General features: G+C 40.0%; 2 protein-coding genes across 2 annotated transcripts in view; both read right to left on the bottom strand.

The window, feature by feature from the left end:
- Positions 1-4,253: 4,253 nt before the first annotated feature.
- On the bottom strand, positions 4,254-6,657 carry LOC139729340 (uncharacterized). The gene is made up of 3 exons (XM_071640267.1): positions 6,262-6,657; positions 5,576-5,725; positions 4,254-5,075 (listed from the first exon to the last, which is right to left on the bottom strand). The coding sequence occupies exons 1-3, from the start codon at positions 6,645-6,647 to the stop codon at positions 4,841-4,843; spliced, it is 771 nt and encodes a 256-aa protein (XP_071496368.1). The 5' UTR covers positions 6,648-6,657; the 3' UTR covers positions 4,254-4,840.
- A 302-nt stretch (positions 6,658-6,959) lies between these two features.
- LOC139729341 (inhibitor of nuclear factor kappa-B kinase subunit epsilon-like) overlaps positions 6,960-17,552 on the bottom strand; it is a 64,661-nt gene continuing 54,068 nt past the window's right edge. Inside the window, exons 2-16 of the mRNA XM_071640268.1 lie at positions 15,316-15,444; positions 14,735-14,875; positions 14,182-14,311; positions 13,497-13,678; positions 12,962-13,119; positions 12,487-12,600; positions 11,814-11,993; positions 11,049-11,248; positions 10,517-10,575; positions 10,233-10,324; positions 9,714-9,912; positions 9,203-9,327; positions 8,421-8,537; positions 7,738-7,836; positions 6,960-7,135 (exon numbers count right to left, since the gene is read on the bottom strand). Coding sequence (XP_071496369.1) covers positions 6,976-7,135; positions 7,738-7,836; positions 8,421-8,537; positions 9,203-9,327; positions 9,714-9,912; positions 10,233-10,324; positions 10,517-10,575; positions 11,049-11,248; positions 11,814-11,993; positions 12,487-12,600; positions 12,962-13,119; positions 13,497-13,678; positions 14,182-14,311; positions 14,735-14,875; positions 15,316-15,444 — 2,085 coding nt within the window. The 3' untranslated portion in view covers positions 6,960-6,975. The remainder of the gene's footprint in view (positions 7,136-7,737; positions 7,837-8,420; positions 8,538-9,202; positions 9,328-9,713; positions 9,913-10,232; positions 10,325-10,516; positions 10,576-11,048; positions 11,249-11,813; positions 11,994-12,486; positions 12,601-12,961; positions 13,120-13,496; positions 13,679-14,181; positions 14,312-14,734; positions 14,876-15,315; positions 15,445-17,552) is intronic.

Here is a 17,552-nt window from a genome sequence, read left to right as displayed (position 1 = left end):
TGTTCGTATATATATAAGACAGGGTCCAGAAAGCAATAAGAATTTGATAACACTAATTCTGTGAAAAACAAGTATCCAGTTTTGTGTGTATCTTCACACAAAACCACTGTCAACTCTCTATTCATCTACAAGTAAGTTTCCATGTTTGGTATTCACATCAACAAATGAAGCCACTGCAACGGGTTAGATGCATGTCATGAGATTTTTAGCTCCAGAATTGTGTTTTGTACATATAGATACAACTGCTGACATATAGAGGCCTTTACATATTTCACAAGTCATAATGTTACATTTGTCATGGCTTATAAGGTGTGTTCATACACAGCCGTTGTCAAGGGACTTATGGGGTGTTGCAAGAAAGTTGCGATCAATTGCAAATAATTGCTAATTTTGAAACAATCATTCTGATTGGCTCAGGGTCTGCCCTATTGAGAAGACATGCATGCAACAATGATTTTGATTGGCCAGTGACAATCAGTTGCAAGTTGCAATTGATTGCAACTTTCTTGCAACACCCCATAAGACTGCAATTTTCTGACAAGACAGCCACAATAGATGCTTGCATAATCAACCCATTGATTACAAAGACCAGGCATGTCTTGCGCTGGATACATACGCAATGATCTAATATGGGAAACACAGAGTTAAACACTGGAGACTGTAGGTTTGATTAAACATTAGCTTGCAAAAAAACAACCACCACAAAACAACAACAAACAAACAAACAAGCAAACCAACATACAAATAAATCAAACTGAACATTTGAAAAATGCATCAATCTCCATTCAGGCTAATGGTATGACATAAAGTTGAGAAAGAGTGGGTTGGAAACAAAAATGGTACACTGAGAACATGGCAACTGCTGGAGAGCTTACACTTGATTTGAATCTGTTTATTCAAGACAGTGATGGTTGCAAAACAAAAGGAATACATGAAAGTGATTATTATAATAATTATGTTTAAATATTACATAACAATAACAATAATAATTATGATTATTACTATGCCTATAACATTAATTGATATCTTCATTACCGCACTTGTACTACAGTTGGCATCCAATACAATACAAGTGTACGGTTGCATGCTGAATTGCTTTTGAGTCGTATCTAGTAATAACTGGAATGTGCTGATAAGGTAATACTGTCACATACTACATTATTATACAGAACCAACAAAGTTCTAAATAAAAGTGACATGAACACATGCTAAATAAATGAGAGCATTTAGGAGTACTGATACAACCAATAGTGTTCATAAATACACAGGCACTAGGGTAGTAGATTGGGGCTGCAATAGTCCAAGATTTTTGTGCAATGAAGTGTTCTCACAATGTCAATTACGAAAACTTGGCTTTTGAACATATCTCGAGTGAGATAACTTTTTGTACACAATACAACAACTCAAAATATGTTAAGGGCTTTTTACACTTGTGTTTCTTAACCCCGGACTTTCTCTGACCCAGGACTATCGTTAGTCCCATACCAATTTTTTCAGCTTTTTACACTAGCCAATTAGTCCTGTACTATCTCTTGTCCGGGGCTAAGGAGAAAACTGACCTTTTTACACTCGTATTTCTTAGCCCCGGACTTTCCAAACCACATGAATATTCATAATTACGCTGTGTACTGTACACGTACACGCACGCACCGGCAGCACTTGATTACCTCGTTTTTGATTGGTCAGTGAGGGTCGGACTTCGTCTCCGTCGCTTAGCCCAGGATTATTTTTTCGTTCTGTTTACACTCACTTGCTTGGCACCGCAATTGCGGTGCTAACCCCTGCTATTTTGCAGGGCCAGATAGTACCGTACTATCGGTGGGGCTAGCCCACTTTGGCAAAAACGAGTGTAAACAGAAAGTGGGCTAAGGATAGTCCCGTACCAACGGTGGGGCTAAGGACCCCCCCCCCCCCCCCCCCCCCTTAGCCCCACCGTTGGCCCGGGGCTAAGCAACAATTTACAAGTGTAAAAAGCCCTTTAGTGTGACACATCACTTTGGCAATAGTTCAGTTTCACACAACATTCGCGAAAATTTCCGGACTAGGGAAAATTCCATGGTTGACAGTGCAGTACATTATCAGAATATATAGATGCTTCCAAATGGGGACCATGTATGCATACACTCCCAATGTGATGGTTACGAAAAAAGATTTTCATCATCAATGCATTTATAGTGTTGGCGCCTAATAAAGTCGGTTCATGACAGCTACATAACAATTAACATCTGCTGCTGACAACGTGCTGACTAACGCCTTTCACCGCATAATTCTGGGTAACGGGCAATGGCAAGATTATGTAAGGCTACATTATGTGCTCTCTGAGAATCATCTGAAACTCCAATTATCTATACACCACAACCTGAAAGACAACATATCTGCACCATAAAACATTTCAATGACCAATGACATGTGAGTACAATCTTACCTACGGTAATGTATATACATCACAAACAAAATATGACATGATATGATGACTAGCATCATTGATAACAGCAACATTGTAGAAATATAAACACAAGCAAGTTACATGCATGAAATGTAAGTAAATAATTTCGAACATGTCAAATTGCACATACAGAAGTGATGACAAAGTTACAAAAGAAAAACTGAAGAATTACAATGTATTTACAATGGATGCAAAAATAACACAAAACTATCACACTGGATGATGTAAATGTACATGATGTGTTCATAACTTGATTGAGGCAGCTTATATTGAAATATGATACTCTGATCATGTACATACATCTGCTACAGTGACACAGTATATTTATGGTACTTTGCAGGCATTATTTTCATTGTAATCTCATGCTAATGTTATGAGAAAAGGCATCACACTGGAAATGTCAGTTAGAGTGCAGTGCCATGTTCGCACAAGTGAACATTGGTTCAAGTGAACATAAGCACAAGTGAACATTGTTGAACTGCGGAACATGTAACTTGCCATGTGCAGACAATACCTTTATCTTTATTTATTTATTATACTCCAGGTTAATCATAAAAAAAAAATATATATATATATATATATATATATATATATATATATATATACACATACACACATAAATACATTAGGTCTGTTTCCCGTCAGTAGGTGTTTTGAATATAAGAACAGGTCTGTTCCTGTTTAAAATATTTCACCTGCGCCTTCAAAAACTTAGAGATAAACCATGATAGGCCAATCCAAACATTGGAAACTACAGTATTCAAGTAAAGAATATACCAATCATTCCTATAAGAAAACTTAGGCATCACAGCTGTTGACAGTCACCATGTATGAATTCCATTTCCTTTGCAGAAGTATTTTAGTAGCTTTTCTTGCATTTCTTGCATTCCAGTGATAACATACCACAAACCCTACTTAAACAAAAAATTCCAAAAAGAATGTTACAAAAGCTGTGATTACGTGCAATGTATACACCCCAAAGGACATATACATGACCTATAGCTTTACTAGCTCTTGGGTTTTCTGTGGTTAGGGTATATTTACTATTACATTTGTTAAAACCTACCTACATGTATTCTTTGCCTACTGCAATTTGTTCTACATTTTTATCTTTTACTAATCTATCACTAATGCTACAAGATGGCACTTGTATGTGTTGCCTCATAGTGTCTACATAACATTACTCTCCTTCCCTGTGATGTCGTATATTTTGTTGTAGAAGACGGGCTTTAGAATCTCTGCAATCTGATTGGTCAATCACTATGCACTGATTTCTACTGATCCACACTGAGCCATGCATCCAGTAAAATCCAAATGCATGACTCACTTCTTGTATAGTGTTGTAGGTGTACTGGACACAAGATGGGGGAAAAAGAGTTGAATTCCATGAATTTCCTGGCACATTTTATAAAACAAATAATGCACAGGCCTATTTCATGGATCAGTGAGAATTGAAGGCTCTCGTTTAACTGTGGTGACAGTCTAAATCCAATTCTCACTGAGCCACTGTGTCCTGTGCATCATTTGTATGCTAATACTACTCTTTCTGATATATGCTACTGCTAGAGTGTCATTATTTCTACATCAAATTTTTCTATCCTAGCAAATCATGCAACCATGCAGGAGTAAAATCAATACTTAATTTTGCTTATCTGCTTTTATCTCCCCCCCCCAAAAAAAAAAGTTTGCAGAGTATTTTAATGTTTTTTTGGGGGGGTTTTGGTTTTTTTTTTTGTTCTTTAAATTTTTCAGGACTGCAGTGATCACATTTTACTGCAGAGTCCTTGCAAGTGAGTATTCCCACCACTTTACTCCAACACCAGGCTTGGCGCTGGGTCTCTTCGTCATGTGCACCTGCATGCGAACATTGGTCACACTCAGCACAACACCAGGCTCTACACCTCGCCTACTTGCCTGAACGGATCTCCTCACCGATGTGTTCTTATATTTGATTTTACGGAAACAGCTAGAAGACTGCGGCTTGTTGTTGCTGTGGATGTTGCTGTTGTTTTTTGGTAATGGCAATCACAGATATGCCATACCTATCCTAGAGCCACTCTGCAAAGACCCTAAACTAATGAGTCAGATTACTATTAAAACCATTGTAAAATGTGCCTGCCATCTTTGCTCAAGCAGCAGTGCAGCATCTGAGAAGTAGTGACTTAAAGATCGGTGTAACCGGTAAAGCCCCACAGAAAAAAAAAAAAAAAAATTGCATCTGGAAATTAAATGTAGATGAAAGTTTCTGTGTTGCTTTGTGTGGCTTTCGTTACACTACTGTAAGATGCATAATTTAGCAACTGAGGAGTCTTCTATATCCATAAGACATGCGGTGAGTGATAGGGGAGGGTGGTGGTCGTCAAGTTACGATGCCAGCTCCTTTTGGTGCAGGCCTCACTCGACAACGGACTGGTAGGAGGCGGGCGGCCGCTTGATGTCCAGGCTCTCAAACTCCTCGTCGCTGTAGACCGGAGTCTCGCCCTCCACATCCTGTGTGAGGGTGACGGGGATGGAGTCGAGGTCCGGCATCTCCACCGTGAGGGAGAGGTCATCCATGGCACTCATGATCTTGTTGGATTCCTGGATGAGGTACGGGGTGCTGCCAGACTCTTTCTGGTACCTCTCCAAGCTGCAGAGAGAGAGAGAGAGAGAACAAAAAAGGTAGAGCATGGTTAATTTTCATATCTTGCTATCAACATGTAGAAACTGGTTTAGCGACAAGAAATGAAAAATTGATTCTTCCTTCCACTTTTAAATCAATTCCAAGACACATTTGTATGGTTATCACGTAAACAAGAAAAGGCAGCTTAATATCAAGAAAGCAGTACATAAAAAAACACACACACACACACACAAAACATTGTGATGAAGAGTGGGGAAAGCCTAATATAGTGCCTAAAGGGTTCCATGAACAAACATAACCCTAACCCTATTCAGTGTAATTCTAACCCTCACCATCAAACTAAACCTAAAACTCTATCACAACTTTAACCCTAACCATAAGTCCTTATAGAAAAGACGACCAGAGCAATTGTCGCAGGAGCAAATGTTGTGTCACCGCATGAAACACCCAGTGCTGGTTACAAACGCTGAATGGTTCAGATAGACGATTATCCCGTGACAACTCACCTATGTTTCAGGCTCTTTGGGAGTTTGATCATTCGAGGTCCTCCTCGTGCCCCTGCACCTCCTCCTCTTGGAGGACTAGCTCCTCTGTTGTCTCCTTCAGAGGATGGCCTTTGAGGCCCACCACTCAGCTCCAGGGGAAGGTCTGGGATCCTGCGGGAGACGAGATTAAACAAGAGTCAAATGATGTGTCCCTGGGAATTATAAATTTTATCTCTCCTGCCAGATGAGCGACAATTCGTTGACAAATCTCGTGAAAGGTAATATCGCAGTCAAGGTAGAACATGACACCCTGAAAAGGTTTAGGGGAATGTTCCTACAGTACATTCTCTACAAAGACCTACAAAGTCTGCACGTATAGAATTATATAAGATATCCTCAGGTAGAGGTAAGACTTCCTGCCTACATGATGTTTGATTCTTCTACTGGAGTCAGAATACTCCATCAATGACTTTGTGCATGAACAGAGGGAAAGCAGTTCATGTTTTGATTACAACAGTTTTCTAACAATGAATGTCAGTTATTAGATCAGTTAAAGTAACTCAGTATTGATGTTTCAAGTCAATACTATGCTATACTATGCTATGCTATTTCAGGCAGGTTTTATGGAGGTTTTTAAGCTGGTTACAAAAAGCAGTAAGATATGAACTTCTTCACAGAAATCCACTCAGCCTCTAAGAGCAACTTACATTGTTGGACTCCTATAACCATGGGCATCCAGGACCGGTGGTGATGACTTCCTCAAGACAGCGGACGACTGCTCCAAACCGGCTGCGTAATGTGCACCGGTAGGCGGTGCTGACACAACGGATCGAGGCAGTGGTTCTTGGCTCTGCCAGGGCGACATGATGACGCCCGAGGGGTCCGCCTTTCCTGGGCCCATCGTCAGGGGCTGCCTGCTGTCAGTGAGATGGCCGATTCCACCCCAGGACGGTTGTTGGTGCAAGCGGTCGAGGTTGGGGGATGTCTGCGGGCCATTTTCTAGTTGGTCAAGATGTGCCGGGTCCCTGCTGGCATCCCGAGGAGACCCACTTGCTGAGTCGATCAAGCGCAAGCTCTGGGTAGTGAGCTGCATGCAGAGAAAGGAGAAAAGGGACACTGTCAAAGCATGTAAAAAACTTATAGGTTGGAAGCAAGTCTCCAATGCAATACTGAACTCACTGGAAAAGAAATACTTGAAATGGAAATGCCAGAAGTTGAAAAAAAAAGACCATTTGCACTAACCATTCTAACTGGCAATCTGCTGTTGCAACACAAATATGAAAATCCCTTTTGACATCTGCTATTTTTTGTCTAATTGAACACATTGTTTGCCTTGTCAGTGCTAATGCTAAAGTGGATTTCAGGTATAATTGCCCCGAGTGGAATTTCGGGCGGGGGGCTCTTGCTTTTTCATGCCGCCGTCACCTACAATGTAAAATATGAGGCTCGCAACTGCCCGAGCATGCAGTTGCTTTGATACTTACATCTGCAATGGTTTTCTTGAGACCCTGACAGCTACTCGTGACGGTTGCAAGAGTGGTATGAACTAACTGGATCCGCCGTCTCTGGTTGGATGCTTTGCTGTGTACACAGTGATAAAATCAAAATTAACATGTTAAAAATTCATAGCCACTTTCAGAGATAGTGGTTGACCTGATTCAAAAGACCCAAGAACATGTTAGAATTCCAAATGCTAAATGTGATTTATGTAATTAGCAGTAGAAAGTAAATTAAACAGAATGTAACATGAACAGAAGTGTTCAAAACAGATCTGAAAAATGTTATAATGACAATTAAATGCAAGTATGTAACTGTAATAGCTGCTCTCAACAGAAACAAATTGACTGGGGTATGAATGATTGATTGAAGTACAATTCCATAGTTTTAACTTGCACACTGAACAGCAAGCTAACTTGGTTACAATGAAGTCATGTGTATCTATTAGGAAATACAGGAAGATAAATAAAAGCAACAACAGCCTAGATTGAATGCTTAAATTAGTGATTCACCATGCAAGCTATTTTATAACTCAGAACTGCTATGATTAGTGTCCACTTGCCAACTTAGAAAAATCACGACAGCACATAACTGACACCTATTTTCATCACAGATAAAACTTCTCAACTTGCATTTTGCAATCTTACAGGTAATTCAGGCAAGGGGTGTGAAAAGGGACCACTTACTCGTTCCACTCCATGAGCAAAGTATGCTGATTGCGCCATCTTTGCTCACACTTCACCGTGCATGCCTTCATCTGCTTCATCTTCTCACCCAGGTTCAACCTTGGAAGAAAGAGAGAGAGAGAGAGAGAGAGAGCAAAGATGAAGGGTAAGTAAAAGGTGACATGTTAACACATCTCACATGAACCAGATATATACCACAACTAGAAACAGACTTCACGAACACATGTCTCATTTCTTATATCAATCAAGATTACCAGTCTTTTTTTTTGATTAGTTTTGAATGGCTATGATGAAAATGCTTCCCCATACAATGGCATCTAGAACATGAGTAACAGCCTTGTGGTTTTAGCTACTGATGATGTGCTTTGTCATCCTCCTCCTTCTCCTCCTACTCATTATCATCATCCTACTCATTACTCATTATCATCATCATCATCATCATCTTTATCATCATCATCGTCATCATATTCCTCCCATCCTCTACCATCTTATTTTTCTGATCATGATATCATTATCACTATCATTGTTATATTCATTATCATCTTAATCCTCCTTCCTGTCATCATCATCATCATCATCATCATCATCATCATCATCATCATCATCATCATCATCATGATCGTCATCATCAGTGGTACAAATGGTGGTGGCAGTGGTGGTATTTGCATCATGAGAAAACTTACTTTTCCATCTTGTGAATCTGCTCCTCATTGTAAGAAAGCTTGCCCAGCTTCTTGTCCTTTGCAAAGCGTCGGAAGATCTCCTCCATCTCAGAAATAAGGTGGACCAGCTCTGCCGTACTGTAGAGGGCAGCAGTGCACAAAATGGAGAAACTGGGTTTGAATAAGGCTTTGCTTTTGCCCAATGAAGGCAGTTCAGGTACAACATTAGAAGGTAGAGGTACACTGAATACACTCTCACTTCTGGACAAATGAAAGTTGAATGAAGGTGAACTGCAACGTGTTTACATTTTACCTGCCTCTGTACACTATCACATCAAATAGTCCGAGTAGCAGATTCGGATTCAGCCAATGAATTTCTGAGAAAAGCAACATTTTATCTCCTCTATTCCACAGTCTACAGAACCATCTGGATACCACAATCGTACAGTCTTTTAATGCTTTAAAAAAAATGGTATGAAATAACATTTACAAAAATAACTTATAGAATATTTCTTTCTATAAAGCCTTCTCATTCATAATTACTCCAGTACTTGCTCTCATATCCTTTATCAAATGTCAAGGTTCTATATCTCCCCCACATGGAGCCAAAATCTCTTCTCCTGTCACATACTGGGCATTCCTTTCAGCCATGGCTTATGAATGAGAGTGCCTGGCAGGACGGAGCTAGTGCTTTGGAAAAGCATTGGTTACATGAGAGAGGATACGCTGGGTAAATCATATCGTCTCAAGCAGAACTGTCTTCACCGATCTGCTGCTGAAAGGGTTTTCGAACGGAGACTCACCAAGCATCCCCGTCGTCGCCGCAGCCTTGTGAAGGCTTCCACAGTGCTCGCAGTCCATCGGGTCGCTGCAACTCGCTGAGGAGACTGTGGAGGTTCACAGCCACATCCCTACACTGCCGCTCATGCTGTAAAGAAAGAAAAAAAAAAAGCCCTGTTTATAATACCCATAATCTCGTGAAAGAGCCCATTGGGGGAATATGAAATCATCTTATTTGCAGGAGTGACAAGACATTTTAATCATTGCTGTGGTGAGAAACAAAATTCAAGGAAATTAAAAAAGAAAAAAAGAAAAAAAAGGACTTTTGGATTTGCTGGTGTTAATGATCAATCTTGAATCTTTATCATCATACACTATCAAAGCACTGTATTCAAGAATGACTACCCAGTTCTCTATTCTCAAACACAGGTCACGATGTATCCTTCAAGTATACCTTCAATTAAAAATTTGTGAAGAGTAAGTGGCCAATATCCTACAAGTAATCTCCCTCCTCCCACAAGCCCCATGAAATACCTCGCCAAATATCGCCTTCCACTGGTAGAGTTCACGACACAGCATCTGGGCTTTAGCGGCGATGTCCTTTTCACTGGATTGGGTGAGGGCATTGAGGGCCCTGGCTGACAGCTGAATTTCCAGAGCTGACGCCTCCAGCTCGCCCCTCAGACTGGCACTGTCTGCTTGAAGTCTCAGGCCATCGGTCAAGAGGTTGGACCTACAAAGAATCAAATCAAATCAAATCTATTACTCATCTTGTGCACAGCTATGGTCAAACATACTCATCCACACACCCCCATGTACACACTAAAATTAATTATTGCAAAATTGTTCTCTCTGAACACACTTTACAGCCGTTACATACAGAAAAATTGCATGCCACAGTTTCTTGCTTTGACAAGAATGAGAAAACTTCATGAAATGAAATCAAAGTCACAACTCCTGCATCAATGCAGATCTGGTCTTTGCAGGCATCCGCTTTCATTGCCAGTTCAAATAAATTGCTGCTTATTTGTATCTGGGGACAAGGCTACCAACCTGACTACCTCCACGAAGCGGTCAAAGTGGTCGCTCATTTCATGCAGCTGCTCCTGGCGTCTCTGGAGGACATAGCCTGCTGCTACTGCACCCTGGTGGAACAGGAGAATGAGAATATTTCCGTTACCTCTATGCTGGAAAAAAAGATGTAATTGTGTGTTTGTGTACACATACATGTATGTATATATACATGATACATTGCACATTAATACATTAATACATTAATATAAGTTCTAAAGCAATTTATGACATGCATATACATGTACATAAACGCAGACAATTACCTTGGCAATTGGGTAGTCATTCTGTGTTGAATATCTCGGATGAAGAACTGGCATTGTAGCTAGAACAAAGAATGAATAGAAGAAAAGCAAAAAGAAAAAAAAAAGAAAAAAATTGGCACCCTGAAAACAATATTCATGGACAAGACACCAAAGCATGCATCTTTTGAGCAATTTGTGAGACGATGTGATAGAAAAAGAAAGAAGGACCATCTATGGTGCAAGCTGCATACATACTTCACTTCTTTGACAACAATGTGAAGCTACTTGCATCAATTGACGGAGAACCAGATTGATCTAAACAAAAGGCAATGCATGCTCATAATTCAGGTTATCAAAGCTCTATCACTCTATGTGGCCAGTGTTAGGAATGTTAGTAAAGCATCTACAATCTCCTCTCCTTAGGTTTTAGATTCATGCCCAAAGATATTGATGGAAGGAAGGAAAACTTTGTCACAAAGAGTCAGAACCATCTTTGTCACACTGCAGTACCTAACTTGTATGAAAGAAACCCGACGCTACACTTCGGACTTACCAACAAACGGCGGGGAAATCTGACTTGCTTCAGCCGCTCCCCTGCTGTAGAGCATGATGGGCTTGCCCCTAGAAGTTCGTGGGAGGTCAGCGGCTGTGCACTTTCTGTCTGCCTGATAGACATCTCCGTCGATGAAGAAAATCTGCTTTCCTGCTGAAAGCCTTGTTTGCGCCGTTATGGCTTCCTGAACCACAGCAAATCTGTCAAATATCACATCATAGAGTAGACTGCAATGACTTCTGCGGCCTGGAAAAAAAGCATCACTCAAAGAAGCTGGACATCCTAATCTAAACATTCTACCCCTCCCCACCCCTTTACTTCAAGAATGGTGCGATAAGACTGAAAGACAATCAGTTTTTGGTGATGGATTATGAATGCTTGATCTGATCCTAACTGCTAAGTTCTGCTGTAAGAGGGCTCATGGACGGCCCTGCTCACAAACATGAAACTGCTCTGCCTTGCAAATCAAGGAGGCAGGCTGGCAGTGAGATAAGTAAAGACACTGGTGTGAACGAAACCTACGTGTAGAGATAATGTCTATGTGGCCCTGTCAAACACAGAGACAAAATTAGCAACAGCTGCAAATCAGTGAATGCAACAAGCTAGTCTTTTGCTGCTTTAGTACAAATGAACCAGCAAGACACAGAAAAGTAGCCGAACGGTGCGTAGTTCATGCATTCTGGTTTTCAACAAACTATGGGTACATTTGCATACAGCTACCTTTGATACACACACACTTGTCTTTATTTATCAAGAGGGACTTACGTGTCTGTTGCCTTAGAATAGACTCTCAGGTTAGAAGCACGGTCGACCCACAGGACATGGAGTACCTTCCTGGATAGGATAGACTGAGAGGCCTCAAAGAACTGGGTGAAGGACCAGACTTTCATCGAGTCCAGCTCCAGCAAACTCGCCAGCAGTGGAGTCAACAGGTTCTTTAGGCCGCTATGTATTTACACCAGAAAAAAAAAAGTGTTTACATTTTTTGTTCAAGTAAATGAAACTATGCATGGAAATATTTGTATCTTATACAGGACTGTGACATAAGTGGAAATAAGTCTGATCAAACATTGTGATTCAACTACATTCACTTGTAAAGTTTACAAACAAAATGTTTAATGTACTCAAAAAGAAAATAGATATCATTCAACCTATTAGTTTCAATCAGCAAGGCCAATAAATGGTAATGAATAGAGAATGGGAAAGCATGGTAATATAAGGGTGCACCCACAGACTTTTTGTCACGCATTTGACAATGTTTACATGATTCGAACTGATCAATCTAAATCTTTTGGAATACTCCTCTTGATGAAAAATCACCATTGTCTTACTTCTTCTACTTCTTTTCACCAAATAGAATTGAAAGTTACGGAAGAAAGCCGACATCAACAAAGTGGAAGGACAATTCCTGACGTGACTACCAGACAAAAGAACTCACACTGAGAGCTGGCAGGATTCGGGAAGCTCCGAGCTCCAAATGACATCATCCCTCCCAGGTCCAGTCTGGACGCCACTGATGACGCCCGGCGCCTTCTCGGTGGTCAAGTAATGCCTGCGTGTGACCAGTAACAATAGATGATGATTTACTTGACCAGTGTCCGCAAAACACAGACAAAACTAAGACTTCAGCCCACTGCTAAAGTAAAGTCACAATTCTTGCTGTTGATTGCACTCAGGTGTATTTGCACTATAATATATTTTTTATTGCATTACATAACAAAAAAATGACAGGACTATGATGGAGTGAATCACCAACCTCTTTGTAAACTTAAAATACTTTGTCCATGAAATTATGATTGTAAGGGCAGGTATGTCATGCTGATGGAACAAAAACTACGTTATTACTCTTAACTGCAGAGGGGACCGAGAGGGGAAAAATTCAGATATCCTTTTTTTAAACAAACAAAACTTACATCATTGGTGAGTTTTTGCGCCCGCCCTGCGGTCTGAAAGGAAGCAACCCAGTTGCAAGGTGATACAGTGTGATACCGATGCTCCAGAGGTCAACTCTGGCATCAAAGTGCTGGTCTGACTTCTCCTTCAGGACTGCCTTCTGAAACATGTGTGGATGCTGTGGTAGAAAAAGTAGGCAGTGCATGAAAGCATCGAAGAGTTGGGAAACTAAACACTGGAAGAAATACTACGCATACAGTGATTGAAATTGTGACAGGTACAATTGTGGGTGAGGAGATAAACACTGTGCACCATATCTTTTGTCAACATTATTTTTATAATCAGCATAAGATTAAGAAGAAAACATAGAAGCGAAAAGTCTACATCAATGTCCATGGACTGTATTGCATCCCATTTTCTCAATGCATCGGACAGCCAGATGGGAACATTGTAGCCAAAATCTGTATCCATCTCAAGGCATGCCATATCATCTGTCTGTTTTCTTCTTCTTTTCATTCTCTTAAAGTCAAACAGACAACTCAAGGGAAAACCTACTAGATATTCTTCTGTGCCGTAGAGTGATGTGAAGTTTTCCTCATCGGCCAGCTTTCGTGCCGCTCCAAAGTCCGCCAGCTTGTAAATGGTGCGGCCCTTCTCATCAGTGAAGCACATGATGTTCCCTGGCTTCACATCCCTGTGAACGAGCCCCTTGTCCCGTAAGTACTTCATTCCACATGCTACAGAGGGAGGTTTGAAAATAAAAGGCCCATTAATTCTAGGACATGACATGTACCCCAAATGGGTAACATTTGAGGAATACTAACACTGATATTAAGTAGACGAAGGAAAGATAATGTACATCAACCCCTACCTATGAGATAATAACTACTCCACAGACTTTGTACAGTAACAATTAAGGTCCCAGAGTTCCTGTAGGCACTGACAGGTGTGAAATATACACACACTTGCTACTTGATGTCATGTGTGAGTGTATTTTTTTTTAAATATCAGTCAATCTTATATGAAATTATTGATGACGAAAAACACACAAGTATGCTGACAAATAAAGGAGTGAAAAAATTGATTTCAAACGTTCACACTAATGAAAAAAAAAAGATACTCCCTAAATACCCCCCAAACAAACAGAAAAACAGAAAAAACAAACAAACAACACCATAACCAACCCTAGAACAGATATTCCATGGGATGTGATGCTCCAAGAAATGAAAGGTTCACTCACTGATGTCATTGAAAACTTGGAGGAAGATTTCCTCTTGGAGACCGTTGGCATGTTGAGGCTTCTCCAGCATATCGTACAGGCTTCCTGCGGCGCATAGCTCCATGAACAAGATTCTTTCCTTCGATATTTGCTGAGGGATAACAAGGGGCAACGCCATAAAGCAAACAGTAACACAGCTGATATTTATATAGTGTCTTTTCTCACTGGAAACAGATCGCTTAAGATGTCATCCCTGCATCAGCATGGGAGCCAAAAATATGTACAAATTTTCAAATTTACCTTACTTCTCATGCAATCACAGAAATACAAATTCACATGAACCCCTACAAAATAAGGCATAGACTGAATGAATTGCAATCAATAAAGAGCAAAATAAGTGAGAGATATAAAAAGACCCACTCCTGAGACAATGCATATAGTGTGTACAGTTGTAGATCCTCTTCTTGTTTTATTATTCAGTGGGTGGCACCGTCTCAACATTCAACTATGTAATATAGTTTCAGTCCCTGGTTCAGATAAAAGCCCCTTTACAAGGATCACAACAGATACTCACATCTGTTTCTATGGCCTCCAGGCAGAGGATGTTGGGATGTTTCAGATGCAGCAACACCTTCGACTCTCGCTCCATGTCGGCACTTCCCCGGTAAGGGTAGTCCGGATGTGGCACCTTGCATGCTACCCGTTTTCCAGATTTCTGTATTATTTTTCAAAAGAAAAGGAAGCAAAAAAATGCAGTGGGCATACAAGAAAAACAAGAACAAAACAAAAACAAACAAATCTAAACAAAACAAAAAAACCTCAACCAAGACACTACAAAATGAAATTTTACCATTGGTATATTTCTGTCATTATGGAAACCCATCAAAACATGTAGCTGCATGGTGGAACATGCACTGGTCTTACATAAAAGTGGGGACTTCATACTCTTAATATGTCTTTGTATAAGAGCCCTTGAATAAACTTTGATATCTGTAGAATTATGATGTCGCCCTCTATAGATGCATTAAATATCAATTAGAACACATTTGTCAACACCGGTCTGCCCATAATGCCAAGAATTAATTGTTTGACAATTTTCAGGAAAATGAGTGGGGGGGGGGGGGGGAAGATATCTTGTCGTTTCTGTCATCTCACCTTGTGTCTGCCAAGGTATACCTTGCTTGTTGCGCCTTGGCCCAAGACATGGTCCAGAAAAATGATGTATGATATTGTGCTTCTGATGCCAGGAGCTGTTTGACGTGGTCTTGCATTTTGATCCATGTCCTACATCGGGAAGACAATCAAAAGAATGGAAACATTGTGTGTCACTCAATAGACTCTCCTTAAACAACTGCTCGGGTTTTCAACAATTGATGTGCTACAGTGAAGTGTGAATGAGAGGAAAATAATGAGACTGCTTGCTTTTCAGTATTTCTTCTTTGTTAATCACCAAATAACATACCCAGTAATGATCGTAATGCTATTATTACCGGTACAGTATGAAAATAGCAAATACTATAGCAGACTGCAATGAATGTAGTTAAGGCAATAATGAAGCAAGTTGAGAAAAGTAGAGTGGATAGCTCAACTTCAAATGAAAATGCACATGAACTCAAACCTTCTTGGAGCAAAGGTTTTAACTAGACTGTAAACCGAAAGATCAGTCTGTCATCACCAGAATATTTTCTGCAAAGACTACGTCTGGTTTCATGGAATCCTTCTCCTAGTCCTGTCAAACCATTAAAGTCTAAAAATGTTATACCGGTAAACATCTCTGGATAGATTTTTCTGTCTAGGTTTTAATACCATAAAGACAGTTGGTGGATATACAAATAACGTACTGGTAGAAAGGTCCATGTAACTTGATGTGAAACTGAAAACACAATATTCTTCACGACCAGTACAAATGTTTGACTTATGTACCGGTACCGGTACCGGTACTGACTTTGTACCATGTACCGGTACCTTCAAACATTACCAAAAATGAAAAATCACAATTGATGATAAAATTAAGTTTACATGACAAGGTATTTTCTATTTTGGCCAAATCACTATCTTGATTTGCCAAAAAAATCACTAAATATTCTCTTAAAGTAAAACTTAACCCTGAATTTGCTTAAAAATAAAAAATGAAAAAGTCCAATCCATACCGATACGAGGAAAAATGATCGATTTTCCAGTCAATAATAATTTTCCAATTTGTAATGTTAACATAGTGATTCACAGACACACAAATATACAAATTAGCCCATGGTACATATTGTAGTTTACATTGTACATTGAAATTGAATGTTCTACTTGAATCCTAGGGCTCTAGATCCATGTTTCTCAGTCTTCTTCAACCCAAGGCTCACTTTTACTAGTTTACTGGCTCTTGTAATACGACCTTTTTTTGTTTCGTGTTTCCCTGCTCAATCTATTTAATAGCCTAATCAGTGATAATTTGAAGTGGATGGTGATTATTAGTAATCACCATCCACTTCAAATAAATTGTATCATCGATATTTACATATTTTTTGATATTTATCTTATCTTGTATTATCAATGGCTACATGAAAAAGTCTCCGAAATCTTCATTTTCGTTAGAAAGTTGAGCAACATTGAAGACACAGGCATTCGCGAAATAGGTTCCCACTCCATTCACAACCATTCATTTCGTCATAGCCGGGTATCGTCAACCTCCATAGACTTTGCACATAGTGGAGACGCACACGCGTAACGAGAGGGGACCGATATTACGATTTGACCAAGATACATATAGCATAGCATACCCCCTAAGTTTTCAGCCAATCTTAAATTTTAAGTTAGACTTAAATTCTTTGTGAAACATCCCCACACGCCGTACGTTCGAAATCTGTAGCGACACTTGTGTAAAGTAAAAGAAATAACGTCAGATCTAACTTTGTTACTACTAAATGTTACTACATGCATGTACTGTACTTGCCCGACCAGACGCCGTGCAGAGCGGTATAAAACGTAGTGCACGGCGTCCGTCCGTACATACACAGCATACAGTAAATTTACATGATTGTAAATATTTTAACGTTGAACATGTTCAGCTCACCTTAATTCTGCCTTAGTTTATGATTCTAATATCGTATGCTGTAGTCAATGCTGAGTGTTTAGGACGCTACAACTCCACGCGAAGACTTTACTGTCTGATATAAACGATTTTGAACTTTTCACAATGATTTTAAAAGACATTTTGTTCTTAAAACCAACTGATCACAACTCCTGCGCAAGCTGTCCCTTGCGCAAGCTGACTATTGTACATGTCTAGCTAGCTAGCTCTAGCTGCTGCTTGCAACCGGCCTAGCATAGCCTGCGCCTACTTGTACCTACACATGCGGTGTGATCCGGGAGGTGAGTCACCTCCCTGAATACTACTGTAG

The sequence above is a fragment of the Diadema antillarum genome, unplaced genomic scaffold (assembly GCF_040938485.1).
Source record: "Diadema antillarum isolate AM-2024a unplaced genomic scaffold, OU_Dant_1.0 seq00000234_RagTag, whole genome shotgun sequence".
Lineage (NCBI taxonomy): Eukaryota > Metazoa > Echinodermata > Echinoidea > Diadematoida > Diadematidae > Diadema > Diadema antillarum.
Note: the sequence above shows the minus strand (reverse complement) of the source record. Positions and strands in the feature narration are given on the sequence as shown.

Excerpts from the sequence above, each read along its gene's own strand:
- LOC139729340 (XM_071640267.1), bottom strand. The coding sequence starts at position 6,647 with ATGCAGCTCACTACCCAGAGCTTGCGCTTGATCGACTCAGCAAGTGGG. Across the intron at positions 5,726-6,261 it reads GGTTATAGGAGTCCAACAAT|GATCCCAGACCTTCCCCTGG; the intron begins GTAAGTTGCTCT and ends CGTCTCCCGCAG. Across the intron at positions 5,076-5,575 it reads CCAAAGAGCCTGAAACATAG|CTTGGAGAGGTACCAGAAAG; the intron begins GTGAGTTGTCAC and ends CTCTCTCTGCAG.